The sequence below is a fragment of the Micromesistius poutassou genome (assembly GCF_964030765.1).
Source record: "Micromesistius poutassou genome assembly, chromosome: 12".
NCBI lineage: Eukaryota > Metazoa > Chordata > Actinopteri > Gadiformes > Gadidae > Micromesistius > Micromesistius poutassou.
Window position 1 is genome coordinate 17,262,753 of NC_140282.1, and position 23,078 is coordinate 17,285,830.

General features: G+C 41.9%; 1 protein-coding gene across 6 annotated transcripts in view; it reads left to right on the plus strand.

The window, feature by feature from the left end:
- neo1a (neogenin 1a) overlaps positions 1 to 23,078 on the plus strand; it is a 151,746-nt gene that overhangs the window by 51,265 nt on the left and 77,403 nt on the right. For all 6 annotated transcript variants that reach the window (XM_084475974.1, XM_084475977.1, XM_084475975.1 and 3 more), the window contains exon 2: positions 6,508 to 6,828. In XM_084475974.1, the coding sequence (XP_084332100.1) occupies positions 6,508 to 6,828 (321 nt within the window). The remainder of the gene's footprint in view (positions 1 to 6,507; positions 6,829 to 23,078) is intronic.

The window sequence follows — 23,078 nt, forward strand, 5'->3', positions numbered from 1 at the left end:
TCCAGTGCCTCAGCTGCAGTTCATCGTATTTCATACTCAAAACACAGTTCATACTAAAAAGATAAGATATATTAACTAGGGGTGTTAACAATGTGTTAACAACTCCTGCTCAAGTCGACTCTAAAAATATAAATCGGAAAAACTTGTTAATGTTTTTTTTTTAGGAGATATGCTGCCCAAAAGCGTAGTCGAGGGGAAGGGGTGGCAAACTATGAGAAAATGTACAGCGAAGCAGCAGCTTCACTCCATGAGATCCTGTCCTTAGCGGAGAAAGTTGAAAGCGTTGACTATGGAGTCGTACGTGACCGTGACGTTCACTTTTTTACTGACTGAGTTGTACAGCATCAATATCCTAATTTAAAAAAGTTAGTCGGCCAACGCCGACACATTTTGCCTATTGTAAATCGACATGAGCTATTGTAAACATTCACAATCCGGCTCTATGCTCTGTTATATTTTGTTTATCATCATTTCTATTAACTTCATAAAAAAATGCATTATTGGTGTGCTCCTGAGCGCAACCTTTGAAATATGTTGGGGCCGCTGTCTTAAAGGAAAGCACAGATCCTTTGAGCTCCGCAACTACTGCAGCAGGGGCCAAAAAAAAAAATAGATTGATTTGTCGACTCATGACTCCAACATGTCGACTCACAAAATAGTGAGTCGTGAACATCCCTAATATTAACCCCCTTCTCTTTCTGATGCCACTCTATGATGGTACTGTAACTCTAGTTGCTATTTCCAGAAGCAGTGAAATCAGAGTAATAGTGTGGGTTTGTCGTGTTCTCCACGACTCCGCCAACAGACTAAATCTAAGTAACATAACCGAAAGTGCTGAACAATCAATTAAGAGATGAAACATAAATTCCTTACTTTGGGGTTCTTGCTTTTGTAGGGTTTTTTTTACCGTGGAGCTGAAAGGGTGTCGATGTGTAAATTTTTTGTTGGTCTATTTGAAATTAAAGGTTGCGTAAAATACATTTGCCCACTGTTTAAAAGCCTTTTTTTTAATGAATAGAATAAAGGTCTTCAGACTTTTATGGCAGATGCTTATCTTGTCCTTGCTGCTTACCTTGTTATTTGTGTCCCTCCCTCCCATCCTTATTTCTCACTTTACCTTTCTTCCTTTGTCTCTCGTACGTACACAGCCGTTTAGGACATTATTTCCTACCATGCATGAGCTCTGCATGTCATCCACCCTACTTTTCATTTGTTTTTGCTGCATCTCTATGTGTTGGCCTATGCATAATTTAAAAACACTCCAACCAGCTAAAATCAGAACCAACGAGTGTGCTTTTATGTTCTAAAAAACATGTTTAGATTTTTATAGGCAAGAATAATTGAGAGCCTTTCATCTCTTGTGATGCCTTTCTTTACTGTTGTTCTGCCATATTTTGGCTCATTAACCTTTCAATCATAGTCAAAAACAACGGATCCCTACATAAACTTGTATAAGAGGCTCTCTAATGGCCCTTTTACACCGACAGTACCAGCTCAACTCTCCTCGACTCGCCTCGACTTGGCCTGCCTTTTTTTGCATTTCCATTGGCAAAAAAAAGTACCCGGTACCTAGTACCGGGTACTTTTTTTAGTAGCACCTCCGTCGAGGTTCCAAGCGAGTGGAGCTGGTACTTTTGTGTGACGTAAACAGGCTGCTGGCAACTGATTGGCCAGCGCTGCAAACAGGAATAATAATACTCAAAGTTAAGTTGTGTCCGGTGTGGCTGGAGTCCACGGACCCGCTCCCGAGGGGGACACGGATCGGCGTTTCGCCGTGTGTGTCGCTCCTTTCCCGGGGCTAGAGTTAGGCTGCGCGTGGTTGTGTGTGTCCGGCGTGGCTGGAGTCCACGGACCCGCTCCCGAAGGGGACACGGATCAGCGTTTCACTGTCTCGTTTTTGTGTCGTTCCTTTTCCAGGGCTCGAGTTTCGCCTCGATCAACGAACAATAGACGCTCAGTCATTGCGCTTTTTATTTTATTTTATTTCCCATCATAACCTTTCCCGGGAATCAGGAAATAGTCTTGATCAGATTCAGATTTCCCGGGAATCCCGTCTCCCAGGATTAAAACCTAATGACGACCCGCCCATGTTGGGAGAGGTTCTTTTCTACGACCCGCCCACATTGAAGAGGTACTTTTTTAGATGGAAACGCGACGTGCCTGGAACCAAACTAAGTCGTGGCGAGTTGAGCTGGTAATGTCGGTGGAAAAACGGCATAATGTATCTTGTTGAAATTGAGTTCAGAGACCTAGATATTGAGACCTTTTGATGTTTGGGCTTTGTTATTCCTCTTGGGGCTCACTAGGGTCTGCAAGGAATTACAGAAGTTGGATAAGTGCTTTCTTATTCCTTGCACTTTTTCTCAAAATAAAATTGTTAAAAATAGTGTTTTCCATACACAATATTTGAGAATGCAGGATACCAATTTTTTATTGTTCCATTTAATTCATGTGCAGAAACAAGGTAACATGAAATGTTTGCATTAAGAGGGGTAAGAGTCATGACACTATGACCTGGGATTCATAATTAACATGTATGCCTAGGGCACTGACTGTGTCCTTCAAGGCAGTGGTGCTGATTTGGAAGGATTTGAGCTGAATGACTCTTGTGTACTGGTTTGTGTAGATTAGAGGACACAAACTAACGAGCAGAACGCCAATCTTGGCTCTTCGTCCCCCAGCCTAGCCCCCCAGCAATGCTGCTCCCTCTCTATCTGTCATGGAGACTTCCAGTAAAACGCACTCCTAGTACTCTATTTAGTAATGGAAAGTACATAAATCTGAAATCATCTGCTTTTTATCTTTTGAATGAAAGCGTAAAAAAGGTGTTTCTCCTTCTTGGCAAGGGTTATTTTCCTCCTTTCTGCGGTGCAATTATTTGATAATTATCGTTATTTACATATTTACCACCCTGTCGGGTCTGTCAAAGTGTCTAAGGCAATATAAAGAATATAGACTTCATTTATTATATTTTGACATCTTACTTTTGGTTCAAAGTCTTTTTTGCTTTATCTCAAGCCAACAAACGTTTTCTAATACATTCTGCCATGTATTCTAACTATGCCCAGTGGTGTAGCCAAGAATGGATTTCAGGGGCGGTTTATCGAAACAGAAATTATAACAGATACAGAACATGTCACTGTACTTTTTTTTTTATAGATGTTGAAACCTTGTTTCCCCCCCCCCCCCCCCCTTGATTTAAGCAATGACATTTTAGATGGCATGTCGATTTACATGGCATATCAATCTTATGCTGATCTGCCTGAATCCTGAAAGTGTTTCCGAGCAGTCTGTTTTCAGCTGAGGTGTTTCGAGATGCAACATGTGGTTCTGCGTAGTGTTGTTGTGTGTGTGTGTGTGTGTGTGTGTGTGCGCGCACATGGCTGATGTTTGTGGGCGCCACCAGGTTGTGCCTTCAGAGAGGTTTTAGTGTGGTCACTCAGTACGTTTACATGCACAGCTTAATCAGATTAAAGCCATAGTTTGACTATGCTCCTCAATTGGACAACTGCAATTGTCTGAGTATACATGGCGGTGAGAAAATCGATTCATTGGCTGAAGCATGTCATGCCCCGGTACGATAGGTGGCGCTGTACCCATTTCAACTAATGGTAATAGAGCCACCGGCTGACCTCTTTACGTCACCAGAAACAACAAACTCAGGCAGCATTCAAGAAAGATGTTTTCAGTAGACAGCTGTCAGTTCACTTCGGGTCCATGTAATTTCTCAGACGCTCCATTGTTCCGGCCTCTCGGTCGTATCAGAGAATATCCCCCCGTCAGTTTGGCCACGGCGCAATGAATGAATAAAGATCATAAACACGTTGGAAGAAAAAAACATTTATTTTGACAGATGTGCCCGAAGTTACTACTGTACAACCTTGTTGATGACCAACGTTTAGAAAAACATGTATTTTTAATTCAGCATTGGGTGAAATCGAAGCGGAGTCTTTACTAAATGCATGTTGATGATGATACACTTCTTATAGGGGGTAACTACATTGGCACAACTCCGGCTTCCTCCATCTCCTGCGCCACCTTTTTAAATAATTCACTGTTTCTCTTTTTCCGACGGCGACAACCATAAACATATAAATAAACAAATATTTATAAATAAATAAGAATTATTTATGTCTATGGCGACAATACCGTCTCCTTCTACTTCCGGCTCACGGCCCCTGGAAAAGATTTTGAGCATGCGCAGAACGCAAACTCCGAAATGCAATACGATGCTGATATACATGCAGGTAGAATGCAGAGTAGATAAAGGTAGATGAAGGTGTTTACATGCATTTTACAAGTCATATTTGTTTATTTACCCGATTATGACTCATGTGCTGTGTTTTCGCAGTTTTCGTTGTTACATCCAACATACGTGTTGGATGTGCCACTGGCGGGATTCTATTCACACAATCCCCACTGTAATTTTGCTATTATTTGGTGTACACAGTGAAACTGTAGGTAACTGTATTTCTAAATATTCCCTATTATAAGTTTTCATTGGTGACCACTATAGTATTAGCTCAGCCCCTGATTGTGCAAACGTTTTCTAATTTGTCTGCAACATATATGTCCCTGAAAAATAAGTCCCCAAAAGGGGGTGGGTGTGTGTGTGTGTGTGTGTGTACACTCTGTAATGCAAGTGTTCACTTCTTTGTTATTTGGATAACCGTTCTGCTGTTGGTGTTAAGGCGCATAACACGCAACACAATAACGCAAGCTTGCATAAAGCTTGCATTTGGTGAAAAGACTAGACTGCGTCGGGTTCTCTGAGGTCTCTGGTATTTCCACAACAGGACTTGTAGTGGGGGTTATCTCGGCCATGGTTGAGAAGGAATTGGGAGAAAGGAACTTTGGCTTTGACTCCCTGAAGTACATGAACCGCGACATGGAGGAGAAAGGTACTGTTGCCCGGGAGACAATCACGGGCAACAGTACCTTTCTCCTCCATGTCGCTCCATGTCTACTTCAGATTGATGTGGAAGTGGAAGAACCAGAGACGTTGGAGAGCCCCACTCGTTTGAGATTCATAATATCGTCTGTAGGCGCACACAGATTTTGATGAATAATGAATAATATATTATTTAGATATAGAGCTCCAGGTGTGTTTTAGAATATTTACAGAACACGGCTAAAAGCTGTGTGCACCTCGCCATTGCGATACATCCACTGTAAACACTAGCGCATGGTACCATGGCCGCAAGCTGCTCAGGGCCACGCCCTCCACCTTGACCCGCCTCTAAAAAACGACACGTTTGTGGAATAGTCATTGTGTGACTGGCTCATAGTGGCTGTAATTCTGCACCAAGGCTGAATTTCTTGAACGTCTTCAAGCATTGTATTAGGGGCCCACTAACAGCTATATAAAAGCATTCATAAAGTAGCATGCCATGGGATCTTTAAAAAACAATTACAGAGACGCAGGCTTCAAATACTAGCCTCCCATTCAGCTCTACCCATCAGATTTTTTACATCCATTCAATGAATGAACCTGAAGGGGCCCTAATATCTATTTCTAGAGATGGAAGTGGTTAATATGTTCTGCTTCAATGTTAAAATGAAGCCTAGCAGCGTAATTGTTTGTGCTTACATTTACAATGGCGAGGAGAGACGACCGTATTGCTACTGCAATGGATAGCACTAATTTATATACTTCTCTGTGGATCTTGCACAGGAACTGCCATTGCACAATGGAGAAATTACTCCCTAATAGCTAAATAGCTGAAACAAAGTGAGATGGTCTTTCTCTCTTTTCTCCCTCGCTACTTCCTCCCCATCTCTCTGGAGACATGCCATTTATTTTGGAATAGCGCAAGCATATTTTAAACTGCATTAACCATTCAGTCACTTCTTTCACTCAATTCCTGCATTATTAAAACACCTTCAGAGCCCTAATTATTCCTCCTGCTCCGTCTAGTCGCAGCCCAATTGTTAATTGGTGTTATTTATCGAAACAATACTGTGTGTGACTTGTTGGCTAGGGAGTATCTGAATAATGGATGAGGACAAACGCAAAGTAATTGGACTTTCTCTTGACTCGGCCACTGTCCATACCAGTTTTCCGTCACCATTTATGAGGAAATGGCAGCCATAATCTCATGGTGGTAAATCAAACTACCGTCTTTAAGATCACACTGGAGGTCATATTCACCAGCAAGTGTGCTAGGACTAGGTCAGGTTTTGCTGGTTGTCATCTGTTCCAATTTCAGTGGGACTTGTGGTTTCTTATTGTGAAGTCGCTCTGGTCTAAAGTGGCTTCACAGGCCTACAGTCATTAAATAATACATTTTGTGGATAGTTATTATCGTTGAACTTTTCTTACTTTTTGCCATCAGTAGCACAAGGTATTGGAGGTGCAATCATCAGATGACATACTCATGAGCCTCCTCTGTTCCAGCACCAAGTGGCCCCCCTTTGAAATCCATATTTGGCCAATAGCCGCATGATGTCATCAAAGAACCAGGTCTGACCCCCTAACGTTCCTCTCTCTCTCTGCTCCTCCTTCAGGTACGACAGTGCCCCCCTTCAGCCCCTTCTGGTTCACCTCGGAGCCCCAGGACACCTTGGCCGTTCGGGGCGCGCCGGCGCTGCTCAACTGCTCGGCACACAGCGACAGCGCTGTGGCGCGCGTGGAGTGGAAGAAGGACGGCACGTTCATGACGCTGGCCTCGGACGAGCGGCGGAAGGTGCTAGGGGACGGCTCGCTGCTCATTTCTCAGGTGGTGCATTCCAAGCACAACAAGCCCGACGAGGGGACCTACCAGTGCGTGGCCACCATAGAAAACCTGGGCTCCATCTCAAGCCGCGTTGCACGCCTCTCCGTAGCAGGTGAGCTAAACCCCCCCCCCCCCCCGACCCACCCCGTAGGTGTGGCTGGGAGTCCATCAGCTCTTTAAAGATCTTGTGAATAGCATGGCATTAGGCTGGTTTAGGTTCTATGAACTACAAATACATCCTCATATTGTTATTCGTGAGATTTCTAACATGAAGACTGAGAACAGGGTAGGTGTGTACTATTGCATAGGCCTGTCACGATAACAAATTTTGCCGGGCGATAAATTGTCCCAGAAATTATTGCGATAAGCAATAATATTACCGTTTTGATATATAAGTATACATAATGTTACCATTTTCAACTAATATAATGATAATGGAATAATAATGCAAGTATAAACTTTCAAAGATCAATAAACTGTTATTTCTAAAGAATATTTAACACTGGAACTGGAAGACATTTTAAATATCCCAAATAAATAAACAAAACAACCAAAAACAATAAATACAATTTTTTTTTTACAATTTTTCAGTTCCGCCGCGGTGCAATGAATGAATAAAGATTGTAGTTACTACTTTACAACCTTGTTGATGAGCAAAATTTAGAAAAACATGTACTTTTAATTCAGTCTTGGAAAAAATCCAATTCCAATTAGATTGACCGTATACATGCACGCTTAATGCGACTTTGAATTGAATAATCGAGGGGTTTTAATCCGACTATGAGAAACCCAATTCGATTAGATTTTAGTTTGACTAAGGTGTATACATGCATCTTAACAATCCAATCATAGTCGGACTAACCCAATAATTAGATTTTTTTTGAGTGGCATGTAAACACACTGTCTGGCTTGCTACTCCTCACGGGGCTCTCATGCTGCACTCTGGCAGAGAATGTCTATCAGGAAGGCGTGCGACAGACGGGCGTAGACGGGCTCTTACTCTAACGCCAGGGCTCCGCCTCCCCACACAGAGACCATGCGGCTGACAAGTGACTGACACGACTCGAGGGTTAACTCGTCATTACGCTAAGGAAGAGAGAGGGGTCTGTCGAGACCGATGCTCCGGAGTGAAAACTCTTGTCATCCAGTCTCTTTAATAGAGAGAGTCACGAGAAAACAAAAAAAAAAGTATTATTGCGGCCGGCTCAATTATCGAGCTCATTTAAATTGATCATGTGATTAATTGATTTATTGCTTATCGTGACAGGCCTGCTATTGCATTGTTTGTCTCCAGGTGATGAGCGAATGCATCTGTCAATGATTTGAATTCAGACCTTGTGCGGCTTTCAGTTGGCATTGGTTTATAAAAATAGAAGGGTTTGACATAGGCCTAACCCGTTAAGGTGTTCACTATTGGCGCGTTTCCACCGGCTGGTTTTCTTCAATAAACAAAGCTTTCGCCGTTGTCCAGAAATACCTTGCGGGTACTGTGTTTGTTTGTTATTATTCCTGTTTCGCACAGACGTGACGGATTCTGTCGACCAATCAACCGACGGTGTGTGTGTAGCTCGAACTTGTTGGCACCCTTTCAGACGTCTTGGTACCCCAACAGAGGAGCACTGAGAGATAAGTACGGCTAATCACGGCTAAGTCCGGACCTCGCCTACTTTTGGCCGTGGAAATGCGAACCGTGCCGCACCTATTCATACCAAACTGAACCGCACCGGCCGGTGGAAAAGCGCCATAACTAAGCTACTGTTGCCGTTCGATAGGCATATGAAAGTGTTTCATTCTGGGTGAGGTAGTTTGATGGCTGCAGTGTTTGACCTTCGTTTTACATCACTCACTAATTGAAATATCTAACTTTCATATTGAATCTCCTTGTTGTTATAGTAGACGCATAATGAACCTTCCCTTTTATTTCCTTTCAGTCACCTGATTTCAGTTCACCCTTGATGTGAAGTGTTTCATTTGAGAGTGCCGATAGCAGAGGGGTTTTCTGTGTGTTTATGGCTCCTACAACCCATATTTAACCCATATACGTTATCCTCACCATCGCCATTGGAAATCTTAATGACCTGAAGGTCATTAAAGCACATCAATATCAAATTTCATTTCAACAACACATTTCAACAACAGCTTAATATGACCCACGTCATCGTGTCTGAATACGTGCCATACTTTGGGCTTTTCTGGGATTTCAAGTGCGACTATGCTACTATTGGTTACTTTTCTATTCCATTTATAAGCCATGCTTACTGCAGACAGGAAGTACATTATTATTATGCTAGATTGACCTCAGCTATTATGGAATGTTGGAGCGGATCAATTCTGACCTGGAGGGAAAGTTATTGGAATCTCTTTTCCATTATCATGCACATTATCATCCCTCTCCATGAGTCACACTGTCTATAGCACGCGTTACATGCAGTTAAACACAGTAATGAATGTAGGCTTTGCTTCATACATGGACATGTGTAGGATGCGTTGAGCGTTGAGAGTATCCATCGCCCTTCTTGAAACACAGATCGCCAGGCACACACGTGCCGCGGTGAACCTGTGATACATTTCAAGCCTGCTGGCAGGTGGCCAATAAAAAGGTTAATTGCAGAATAGAAGGAGCAGACCATTAGGCCGCCATCCGAGCAAGGGACCAGCACATGGTCGATGAGAAATGAAGGTGATGGAGGTGATGGAGGCCGGGGTTGGGGGCCGCTAACGATGACTGAGCCCCCGATGGCCTTGTCACGGTTGGGGAACTCCGCACTGAGGGGTCACGGTGCCGGGCTGAGGTTTTTTAGGGATGAATCAAGGAGCCTCAACTTCCCCCATTACCATCATCACCGGTAGTATTACACTGAAGGCTGATATCCTTCATCCATGGAGGATGAAGGATATCTTAGCCTTCAGTGTAATACTACTAACGGTGGCTTTGCAGCCCAAACTGAAGTGCTGTACTGCAATCAGTCGCTGCACCATTCCAAGTCTTTAACGTTTTGAGTATATTCGGGTTATACGTGACAAGCCAGTGACATTGGACTCAAACATCAAAACCCATCATTTCACTGGCGTATACGGTATATGACGTTATTTGTGTAAAAAAAAGTGATGAAAGAAAAAAAACGTAAAAGTTTAAAGGCTGAGCTGCTGGTCATAAGTAATTGAAGTATGTATGAATTTGTCATCCAAAAGTACATCTTATAAGCAATTAGACTTCAAAGTCTTCCCGGGTTTAACAGAGATGATATGCGGGTGCAAGAATCACCAAAAAACGTCTAAAATTCATACCCGCACAGGAACCTAGCTCCTGCCACTGAACTTTTTTACCTGCTTTTCACTGTTGTACAGCTAGGGAGGGGTGTTCATTTCCAAAAAGCGATTTTTATGTTTTATCTATTGGGGATAGTTAGAAATGTGAGGCATACCCATTTTGATTGCGTTTTGGTTTGGCTATGGTTTTAGGAGGGGTACTTGTAATTTGCCCATTGTGTAGAAATATTGACCAAGGGCTGCTGCCCGATGGCTTTGCTGGAGAGCCCAGTGTCCTCGGCGGTATACTGATACACACACAGTATACTGATACACACACAGTATACTGATACACACACAGTATACTGATACACACACAGTATACTGATACACACACAGTATACTGATACACACACAGTATACTGATACACACACAGTATACTGATACACACACAGTATACTGATACACACACAGTATACTGATACACACACAGTATACTGATACACACACAGTATACTGATAGACACACAGTATACTGATACACACACAGTATACTGATACACACACAGTATACTGATACACACACAGTATACTGATACACACACTGGTACGCATACATTCTGAGTTCCCAGCCTCAATTGGCTGTAACACAGAGCTTAAATATCCATTATCTTTCCAACCTTAAAAATACATGTTCAAACTACATAAACTGCTGTTGAGATGAGTGATACTTTCAATACACCACCCGAGTCGCGAGCTGCACATCATATTCTATAATGACAGCATTAAACTATGCTAAATAAAAGTATAGTGTATTGTGAAACATGCCGCCGTTAATATCATCTCTCCTACATTTCAGAATCAGAATCAGAATCTTATTTATTGCCAAGTATGTTTGTTCACATGCAAGGAATTTTTTTTTTTTTCCTTGCCTACATTGCTTTCCTGGCTTCCTCCTTTCTTACTCCCGTCACCCCCTGCCAACCTTCTGCCACACTCTCGGTTTGTTATTTTATTGTCATTTGAGGAGATTGATAGCGAGCGAGGAGCACACATGCAGTGTCTAGCCCAGACCCAGCGATACACTAGTAATGAGAATTCCTTCTCTCAACTGTCTAGTATTTTCACACCCAAGTCCCCCTCCCCCCCACCATTACTACTACCACCACCACCACCACCACCCATGCCCCATTCCAGCCCCAACTCTCTTTGAACTCTCCCCTCTTCTCTGGAGAGGCTTGAGGTGAACCCTAACCCAGCTTCTCTCCACGGGGGAGCCATGCCAAATGAGGGGATAGTGGGCTCATTTCCATTTTTCTTTCTGTCTCCGTTCCCTTTCACCCTCTCTCACCCCCCCCCCCCCCCCCCAGCTACCCTCACACATACACACCCTCTCTACATCTTCAATCATCCTGTATCTATCCTCCATTCTCTCTCTATGTCGCTACCTCCCTCTCTATGTCGCTACCTCCCTCTCTCAACCTCAAATTGAACTCGTTCTACCTCTTCCAGCTGCTATTCACTCCCCTCTGTCAGTTCCCTCCCCCACCCCAGATATCAGAGTAATCCAGTAATCCAGTTTATATTTAATTTAAAGTATTTATATATTTTTCATGTATTTATTTATTCATTTATTTGTTCATTTATTTTCGTACCTGTATCTCTCTATCTCTCCGAGCAGCAGAAATAACCCGGTGTATATACAGGAATTCTGCATGCATCATGTCTGTCAACAGCTTTTCTGTGCACACTCGTCCTTTGATTGATGTGGGTGCCCTTTGAAGGGTTTAGGTTGGGGGTGTAGCCAATACGCTAATCCTCTTTTTGATGTATTTTAATCTATGTAGGTGGAGGGGAACCCCAAGGACACAACTGCTTCGAAATTCTTTTTTTCAAAACAAATATACAGACGGCATTAACATCCCATTTATAATGTCCTTTGTGTGTTTCTTAGTGAGGCATGTAAGGTCATTAATAATTTATAATTTATTGTACCAATGGGTTTTACACTGTACTCAGTGTATATTATTGTTTTTTAAACCACTATGTGAAATCATAAAGAAGCCGCCACATACAATATTAATATTTTGGGTTGAGATTTCATATTCATCTGATTTATTTTATTTTCTGTCTTGCTCATCTGTCGATACTGAGGCAACAGTAGCAGCTCACATGTAGGTGATGAATAATGCAGAACGAAATGGCAAATTAGGATTCATAATATAAATGTATATGGGTATAGCGCAAGATTTTTGTATGCACTTTAGTGCACTCCCCAGTCTCCCCAGAGGATTAGGAACTCTGTAAAGCACATTCAAGCAGAAATATTATCTTTTTTTTGTAACTGGGTATTGGAGTTGGGCGACTGGATGTATATATCTCTGATTATTTTTGGGATGTTTTTTTGTATTTTGTATTGTCATTTTTTGCTAATTTAATGGTCTGGACAATTCAATCCTGTTAATAATTAGAATTGAAAGCACAATTCAAAGCGTGCAGAAAGTGTGCACAAAGAGGAGTCATTGACAATACAGGGCAGTGCCTAAAATACCTTCATTACCGTTTTTTTTTAATGAATGACCCTGGATGTCAGAACATGGGTGAGGGCAAATTCATTCAAACAGCATAAATATTTGGCCAACAGCCAACCTAACCCTAACCCTAACATCAAGGACATAGGAACCGGGGGGGACGTGTCCCCGCCAATATTGGAGACAGGCGCATTTGTCCCACCCAAATATTATACCGTGAGGAGAAAGTATTTTATTTTATTTTGAAAGCACAACACAGCGTCTTGTCACCGGCCCTCTGAATGGTGTTTTGTGCCCCCGACGGAGCCTTTGAGGCAGCGCGCAGGGTTGTCCCGGTTTCCACCAACCACTATGAAATGTCCCCTTGTCCGCGGTTACATAGCCAACGTGGTCTTATTATAGCCCGATCATTAACTAAGAAGCACATAGAAACATCCAGCATATGATTTCAACAATGTGTGAGGGCATATGCAACAGGGATGGTTGTACGGTGGAATGCTGATGGCCTGACCTGTCCGCAATTCCACAGCAGCAGGCTGTCAGCAAACAAATCAATTTGAGCAAATTCACTCCTCAAACAAATGTGTGTAAGTTTGTTCACAATTTTCTGAAGCTTCAGGCTAATTCATAAAAATATAGATAGTCCCACACGAAACGCATCATTCAATGTCTTTCATATTTTCTCTTAAATGTGTATACCAAAAACATTTATGATTTTTTTTGTTGTGAGCAGTAGTCCTATAGGACAGTGATCATGATTTGCCTCAATATCAGAATAACACTTATAGGACAAATAGCAATGGTGGGTGGAATAAAGTAGGTCTGTATATGCAGTGAAGCTTGTCCAGGCTCTGCTTGTCAGGATGAATTTAAGAATTTTTTTAATTAATTCAGAAAATTTTAATTCAAATTTTGATCAATATTCTTCCCATGTTATTTATTATTCTACAAAACTGGATGATTAGGCCTGCAATTAAAGAATTGGTTTGATATTTATCAGTTCATTACTGCCATTCAAAATGTGTTTTCCTTTACCTTTACAAATGTATCTTTTTAGTAGAATATAATATATTTGTGAATGTTTTGCAGTGTAGTTAATTTATGACATATTTCTGTTCAAACCCTTAACAGATCTGTAAATTTTCAGATATGTGTCCCTCCAATATTAAACTCATTCCTACGCCCCTGCCTAACATAACATCAAATATTTCTTAAATTAACTATAAACCAAGAATAAGATTAACATATCGCCCATCACTACTGGGTACGTGAAATATACAACAATAACATTAAAGTGTTTGTAAAAAAGGCTTTGCACACTCATTCAGATTTTTTAGATCAAAAATATGCATTTGGTCAAAAGCACTGACATAAAAACTGACTAAAAAAAGGAATAAAAAATCATCTTTTGGAAATTGATCTTAATGCCTTAATTAAACAAATGAGGAAAAATCCAATCTTTAAGGACACCAATTTGTTTTGTGAATGAATAATGTATCGTAAATAAATAAATGTTCTCCATTAAAATACAGGGTGCATAAGTATAGACACCCCTATGTTAAATTCCCATAGAGGCAGGCAGATTTTTATTTTTAAAAGCCAGTTATTTCATGGATCCAGGATACTATGCATCCTGATGAAGTCACCTAGGCCTTTGGAATTAAAATAGCCCCACATCATCACATACCCTCCACCATACCTAGAGATTGGCATGGTTCTTTCAGTTAGCCTTATAGCTGTTGGTTAGCCTAATGATTTCTCAATGCAAATCAAACCAAGGCTAACTGAAATAAAACCATCCCAATCTCTCTGTATGGTGAAAGGTATGTGAAAATGGATGTTGGATGGCGGATGTTGATCACGTGACGTGCCGTCATGAAATCCCATGAAAGGAAACTGATTCTGCAAGTTTTGCCACAGTAACTTTGGCTGCGGGGGTTGGCCACCAAGAGGGACAGGGTTACAGCATGTAGATACAAAAACGACTGCAGCCCGGGCTTGGGTTAGAAGTGAGCAGAGGTTTTAAAATGCTCTGCGGTGGAGCTGCAGAGAGACGACTAATTCTCCAGGAGGAAAAGTGTCACCGGGGAGTCTCCTTGCTCGGCGGCAAGGAGACGACTGCTTCCATTTTCAGTGTATTCAACGACTGATTAGGTCCACTGGGTAGCTGCAGGGACCGACTGAGTCAGGCCATATCTCAGCTCTCAACCTGGTGCGTGCGTGCAAAATGATTTGCCCCCCCATTGGTGTGTCATGTTACTTCCCACCATGAGCTCCATTGTGCTGTGATACTGGGAGGGCTGCCTCGACACTGGGCAGAATGCTAATGACGCCAGCAGTCGCTGTCCAACCGTCTGCCTTTATCACACAACCTATTGAGAGGCCAGAGTCAGGTTGGAGGAGTCAGGGGGGCAGGTTACCATGGCAACATCTATGCTGTATAGTGACTGTTCTCATTATTCATACCTGCATGGAAAACGCAGAGGGACATGAAAATGTAACTGGAGGATGACATCATTGAAACTGGGATTCCTGTTTTCATGTGTTTTTGTTATAATTTTTTTATATCTGCTGGTCCAGTCTTAGATGTCTTACAATTAATCATATGAACGTATCATATGTAGTATACGGTTCTGGATTTGCATTGAGAAAGTAGTCTCAATATTCACTGGCAGAGTGGGCTGAAAACCAAAATGTTTAATCCAAAACAACACTATATAACCTCTATCTTAAGGAATTGTTAATGAATCACGATCTCAAATGACAAATGCAGCTCTACTTCAGTGTCACTGACCCCTGGCACCACTGATGGGAAATGACTTGAAACACGATTCAATTCCAAGAAACAACGTGATCGCCACTCTGTTATCTGATAACATTTCCACATCGGGAGTGAGAGTAACTGCTCCCATTTTAATATTTTTTGGCTGGTGGCAAATCTTTCCACAAGAGCAATAATTTACTGATGTAAAGTGGTGGTGGTGCTGATGACGATGATGACCTCTGCCCTAGGGCTGGGCGATTAATCGAATTTTGATCGCGATTTCGATTTCAGAGTGAAACGATCACCAAACTAATATAATCGAGTTGAAACGATTAAAAAAAATAAAATAAAATTAATAGAAATCGCAGAACAGCTGGATTCATATCTGGACTTTATTTTCTATTTGACCATTTTGTGTATATTTTTAAGGGGAAATTTCGAAGTTCTCATTTACAAAGTGTTTTTTTTGGAGAGAAATTATGAATAAATGCATCATGTTTTCAAACTCAAAAATAATCGTTTGAATAATCGAGATTTCAATATTGACCAAAATAATCGTGATTATGATTTTTGCCATAATCTAGCAGCCCTACTCTGCCCACCCAAAAGCTAGTCAGGGGCCGCATACCTGTCGGGCAACCGTTATACCAGGAATGTGTTTCAATGGCTCCTCATAGGTAGTTTCTGTAGCAGGGGGAAAGCCCAGGGTAAAACACCAGTCCTATTAAATGTCTAAATGGTATTTAGAAAAAAAACATTCAAATCAATAAAACTTTAAAACAACCAACAGGTAACTGGCTTTCTTTCAATTAGTCTGAAACTGTGTAAGTCTTCCAAGCTGTATGTTGTTTCACATTTTTTCCTGTGAACCACACCATACTCCTTCTCCATCTGCCACACACAAAAAAAACTTGACACACATCTTGGTTCACAAAGCATTTTTTTGTTCTGCGCTCCTGTGAGGTCATTTTTTTTTTTGCTCTTAAAGACCGGGTAAACCAAATTCAGTATTTTTCTTCTTATCATATTAATTAGGCCTTAAATGTGTCCCTCAAAACATGTAAAAAATATTTTTCCCATTCATCATTTCCTTGAGGAGCTAGGCCTCAGAGAATGTTCTGTGTGCAGGTTTAAAATGGGCGGGTCTACATCGAAGACCACTTTACGTAAAGCGGTCTTCGATGTAGACCCGCCCCCTGCTGCCCTCTAGGTATAAATACATTAACCGCGCACTAGCATTCTGTGGTTTCACCCGTCTATGGTTTTACCGCTCACGAGTCTGGTTTGAATTGTCAGTTTGCAGCTAGCTTGCCCGTTATGCCTCTTCAACCTCGTTGGTGCATCTTCCCTGGATGCCACAGTGGGAAACGTAACGTTAACGGTTCGTTTACTTTATTTAAGTTTCCGACCGAAGACGGTCTCTCTCCGGTGATGGGCGTGGTTTCCTGGCCTGCAGCGCACACGCCCCCACCGTCCTGAGCCAGGGATTACTGCTCATTTTTCATCAACTTTGAAGCATAATTTTATATACTTCGCGATTTTTTTAGTCCTTCAAATTTGGCAGGGTGGTTAATAATATATTTTCCTGTGGTATTATAAACTAAAAACCCATAATTATTCTTGGTTTACCCGGTCTTTAAGTTATGTCTATCAGATTAGGGTTTTATTCGGTTTAACTTAATAATTAGCATTTACAGTTTGTGAAATGGCTGAACCTTAAAATTGCGTTATAAAAAGGTTAAGACTCCATAGATTTGTTTTGCTTCAAGGGCAAGGGTTATGGTTAGGTGCCGTTTCATCTTGAATTCAAACACTATTTAAAGAATCAGTATTGGGCGGAGAGTTCTGGGAAGGAAGCAGAGTGTTAAGACGTGTTGATACATTTTTAGTACCGTGAATAAGCGTTAAATTGAGCAACGTTGTATATGAAAATACACAACACACCCTGGCGTTATAAATGGGTGTCCGGAAAGCTAACCCTCTCTCGGATGCCATCATCAAAATCAATGGCTGTCTAGAACAAGCTCCACACATCCGCAAATTCACACACACTGTGGCATTATACTATATGTCTGAGAAGCTTAACCCTCTCTGACCTTTATCTGCGTTCGAGGTAGAGTGCAATATCATCTGATTTATTTTTTCTAAATTAGTCTTATTTCAGTAACAGTATTAAATGGCTGGATATGTTGACGATCGTGACATATTACCATGTTTAAAGCTCCCTTAGAATAAGGCTCCGTTGTACACTCTCCAGAACGTGTGCAAAAACCCAGCCACTTTCAATCAGATTAACCTCGCTTGACAGGAGTACCATAAACAGGGGTGCACATAACTTTTTTAGTGAGTACTAGGAGATAGTGTTTGGTACTCACTCCAAACGTTGTTTTAAATACATTGGACGTTATGAAACTTACCCAGTTTCATAAAGGAGATCCCATTTTCAATACACAACTTCTTAAGAACAGCAGTATGTTTTGCTCCACCTATTTGTAAATAAAACTGCAGCAGCTTGACTGCGGAGCGATTAAATGTCTCACAGTAACGGACGTTGCGACCAGCTGACTTTGCGCAGTTCCAGTGTGTGCACGGTGCACAGCGCGCACATTTTAGTACGCTTATCATTCGTTTCGAGCCACGGCACATCTTGGAGCCACTTTTGGAAAAAACTATTTTCCTTCTGCTCCGGCTCAGTTTGCCTTTTCAGTTTGCCAAAGTAGACAAGATACACGTGTAGTTTTGTTTTGATGACCTGACGGTTATGGTTACGCAAAAGCATGGTAGTGACACAAGTGACGTTACGCATCCCTGATTATGGGCGCACATGCGTACTTGCATACCAGTTATGTGCACCCCTGACCATAAAGATGTTGACGAACACAAATAAAGATCATCCTAAAAAAGGTGGTTTTACTTTAGCTGTATGGAGGTGGAAGCTATCACCGATGCAGTGATATATTAGACCACAAAAAGATATGGTCCCCATTTATACAGTTGAAAAAATTTCACAGTTGAGAAAAAGTTAATTAAGATGCGCAAACGATGGATCATATCTTTTGTTCTTTATAGTTTGGTTAGAGCAAAACAAACAGATTGTGGTTTAAATCAAACTCTTCATTAGTTTGAAAAAATCTGGTTTACATTTTTAAGCCAAATCTCCCAGCCCTAGATAAGACCATCCATCATTCATGCACACAGCCTCACTTTTGTCTCCACTTCCACAGACTTGTTTTGAATTGGTAGTAGCTTCAGAAATGTTTGAAAATCATACTGTTGTTATTCAATTATTTTTGGTAAGTGGCATTTCAAAGATAATCAAACGTGTAACGGCCAAACCAGTTGGCAAACAAAACCAACGCATCAAACTGACAAAGCAAATGATAGCCTTTATGAATTGAATTAGTACATACTCCCATAAGGCATGTAGGTCTTTAAATGATGGGTGGTCATTTTTGTTTAACTTATTGTTGACTCACAGAGAAGTAGTGCTGCTGTTCAAGTGTGTTGTGAGACTGATGGTAGGTAATGGCTGTTACAGCCCTGCTCTTGGCCACAACAAATATGGAGACACACAGAGGTTGAAGTGTAAAAGTAATGATAATTTATTAATGAACAGAAGTGTACCAAAATAATGATGTAACATAAGTCAAACGAAAGAGTAAATGGTGTCTGGAGAGCGGGAGAGCCACGGGCAGACTGGGGAACCTTATATCTGCAGCCAGCTGCCCCGATTGTGCGGCTCCACCCACCAGGAACCGCCTGAGAGGAGAGAGAGAGACGGGGAGGAGCAAACACAACAACACACAAAGACAGCCAGGGAGCTGTCGCATGGCAATGTGATGGCTAACCCTAACCCTAACCTTTCATAAGTCTGCTGGATTCTACAGTGCAGCCAGCATACAGACATTGATTGCCTCACTGTTAAGTGTTTTTAGACCCCCCCCCCTCCCCCCGATCAATTTTTTCAGAGTAACTGTCTTGCCGTGCGTGCTCTGCTCAGATGACTCCTACAGCCAACCCAAACACACGCAGGGTTCTCTGTACGTCCTTCCTTTTTTGTGTCACACCCTCAAGGTTTAAGTCGTTTTAGGCTGACTTGTAATGCCCTAATATATGTATTTCTATTAGGGCTGCTCGATTATGGAAAAAAATCATAATCACGATTATTTTGGTTAATATTTAAATCTCGATTATTCAAACAATTATTTTTGAGTTTGAAAACATGATGCATTTATTCATAATTTCTCTCCAAAAAAAACACTTTGTAAATGAGAACTTCGAAATTTCCCCTTAAAAATATACACAAAATGGTCAAATAGAAAATAAAGTCCAGATATGAATCCAGCTGTTCTGCAATTTCTATTAAAAAAACATATATATATATTTTTTTTTTAAATCGTTTCAACTCGATTATATTAGTTTGGTGATCGTTTCACTCTGAAATGGAAATCGCGATCAAAATTCGATTAATCGCCCAGCCCTAATTTCTATGTGCTTTAACAAAAATTACATATACATTATTAAAAAAAAAAAAAAGATTCATAGCCGTGAATTCATAGCCAAACTTTGTTTTGTTAGAATGAATGAAGTAAGGTTTACATGAAGAATATTCTTCAGAACCAACAGAGTATTTATCAACCCTGATCGGCACATCTCTTTTATATTCCACCACTCACTCTGTTGCCAGTATTCTACTTGATCCCGAGGACTCCTTTCTCTTGCTTTGTTTGTAATCCCCTCTGATGGATGTAATGCTGTTGGCGCCCTAAAGTACCACGGGTCCCGACCCTGCTCGTTTGGGTCAAATCTGTCGAGTTACTTCCTGTGTCTGGAGGTCATGTCGGGTGCCTCACAAGTACCGGTGGAATCTCAAACATTTCATGTTTCCACCGTGACTTTTCATTTCATCAGATGGACCCGAATAGTATAATAGACATTCAAGAGAGGGATATATTTATATTTTTTGAGATTGGTACCGTCGAGCTGGTCCTCATAATGCCAAGGCTGCCCGTCTTGGTATCATTTTGGATGCTTCACGCGGCTCAGATGAATCTCACTTCACAGCTGACATTTTTTTCTCTCTTCCTGTCACCTTTACCCTCGCCTGGATGAGGAACTGAGTCACCTCTGGCTAGCTGGTGACAGGACTGGCTGTATTCTGTGGATTTTCTTTCGGGGGCGGGGGGGGGGCGAAGGGATTAGCTTTCAATCCCTCTCAGACGTTAATAATATATCCTTGAGATCTGCTCGCGGCTCATTCCCCAGGTACCAAAATGCATGTGTGTATGTGTCCATAGATCTTTTGTAGTTTCAAGTAAATGGGTTTTGTGAGTGTGTGTGTGTGTGTGTGCCATTTTTAGGTTGCATATCTTCCTCTGACACGTGCAGGGCTCACTCGAGGTGTCGAAGGTGACACTTCAAAATGTGTTGCGCTCCACTACTTTCCACTACTACTTCTCCCTCCCTCCCTCCCTCCCTCCCTACTCCTCCCCCCTCCCTCTCTCTCTTTCTCCCCCCTTTTCTTCCATCTCCCTCCTACCTTAGGCCCCATCCACACGGGCGAAAACAATCTTTTCCCCTCCGTTTTCCTTGGCAGCTTTTTAGGAAGCTCTTCGTAATGATGGACTCCTTGCAAAATCGCATCTAGCTGTTGAAACGCTGGAGTACATATTCAAGACCTACGTGTAGTGCTGGTTCACCACCAGAAAAGAAGACGATGAGGCTGAGCATGTGCATCAAGCCTGCATGCTGTATACAAGCATACAGTCGAGGAGGGGAAAGCAGTTGTTAAACCTTGTAGATTGCGCCGGATCCGTCTGGGTGGTCGGCCCAAACGTACAAGACTTCTGCGTTTTTTACACAAATCGTTTCCGTGTGGACAGGGCCGTATTCTCCCTACCTTTCTCTCTCTCTTTGTCTCTAGCCAAAGGAAAGTGGTCGCCTGAAGAAAGTGCCTAATGGAGAGGAGAGTGAACGAAAAATCATAATTTGCTTTTCTATTCATCCACATACTCAGACATTTAAATCAATGGGCTTACTGCTCTGCTAATTTTCTGCTGCTGCACGATTAAATTAATGTGGCGCTTACTGTATATAAACACTTATAACAATAATGTGTTTGTAATTTGATAGGTGTAGAAATCCATATTTATTTATGTTCTTAGAATTTTGTTCTTTCTATTTTAATAAATGAATTGTAACTATTCAGGAATAGCTAATTGCAGAGGCCAAATTCTCAATTTCTGTTAATATGTAATCAATAGGGATTTCAATAATGTTATCAATGAAATCGTATCCTATAACTGATATATTCTACTCATACAAATTGCTCGCGGTGCATACCCAGACAGCCGAGCTACGCTGGTTTTAAGTCACCCAGTTGATTTTAATTGTGTAGCCCTGCACTCTACTCCTAAATCCACCAACTCAATTAAGCATAAGCCTAACCCATACTCTTTGTCACATAGTGTCTAAAAGGGGACGCAAACCATAGCAAAAAACTGTTTCACCCATAAATTCATCTCATGCTCAAATATGTGAGCATAGGTTGAAGGCTTGTGCAACAAAGGTCCTCTATAAGTGAAGAAAGGCTTTCTGGTGAGATGGGGATGCAAGCCCAGACCCGTTGGAATGTCAGTGCAGTTGCAGACAGACTCCTGGCAGCCACAGAACACAGCTAACGGAGCATCAAGGAACGACAGCATTTCTCTCTATTGTGTAATGTCAACACGCGCAATAATAACACGGTGATCCGCTGTCTAAAATTATTCAATCTGTTACTGTGTTGTCTGTGGGTGTTTGCATGTGGGTGGGACCGTTTTGGAATATTGTTATTGCATATATTTGTGTGTGTGTGTGTGTGTGTGTGTGTGTGTGTGTGTGTGTGCGCTTGAGACTTGATTTAGCATCTCTGAACTCTGTGTGGTAGTGCCCTGGGGAGTCTACAGCCATCACTCAGTATGGAGCATCCTGACCCACTTCTGATTGCTGGAGAGCAACCGTTAAGGTGTGAAGTTCACGAGGTGTTTGTGTGTGGGGCTAAACCCTGCATCAGCCCGTGAAGCCTGATTGATGATTACAATGTGTGGTGTTATGGGTTAGGTTTAGGGTCGTCCTTTTGTACAACACACTTGACGCAGCATGTGTGTGTGTGGGTGATTGTGTTAGGGGTTTGCTTTTTGGATCATTTGAAATGTATGTATTTTCGGTTCTATTTGTATGTTTGACCGCTGTGTGTGTGTGTGTGTGCGCGCATGTTTGTATATGCTGCAGAGGAGAAAATAGAACTGCATATCTTGCAACAGCCTTCACAGCATATCTTATGAAGCTGACAGCCATTGTTTCCATGCCCTGCCTCATCTCCATGGCTCGGCAGTACCACAGGAACCACAGCGCTCGTGTTCTGCCACACCACAGCAGGCAGCCGTCAGACACAGCCACCTTGTGTTGCATGGCCAAGACCAAAGCGTGCATCCTCACTTAATGCCGTGGAGATAGACATCTAAACTGTGCCTTCAGGCCACAGTTTCTCAAAGTGAGAGATGCACACACGCTCTTAGTTGGACAGTATCGTCTCTGTCCCTCTAGCTCGCCAGTGTGTATGTGCCCGGCTATAGGGTCAAAATGCAGGTGGACTTTGTTTGGAGCCATCTATCACAGCATCTGCGCTGTTTTGCTGTAAACACATTTCAGACTGAATGGTCTAATTGCTTATGCCGGGCGGTCAGACCATCCAGATGTTCCAGAGGTCTGTGGCACGTTTCCATTAGAGAGAGAGAGAGAGAGACACACACTCTGTCCTATCCTATCCCCGTCAT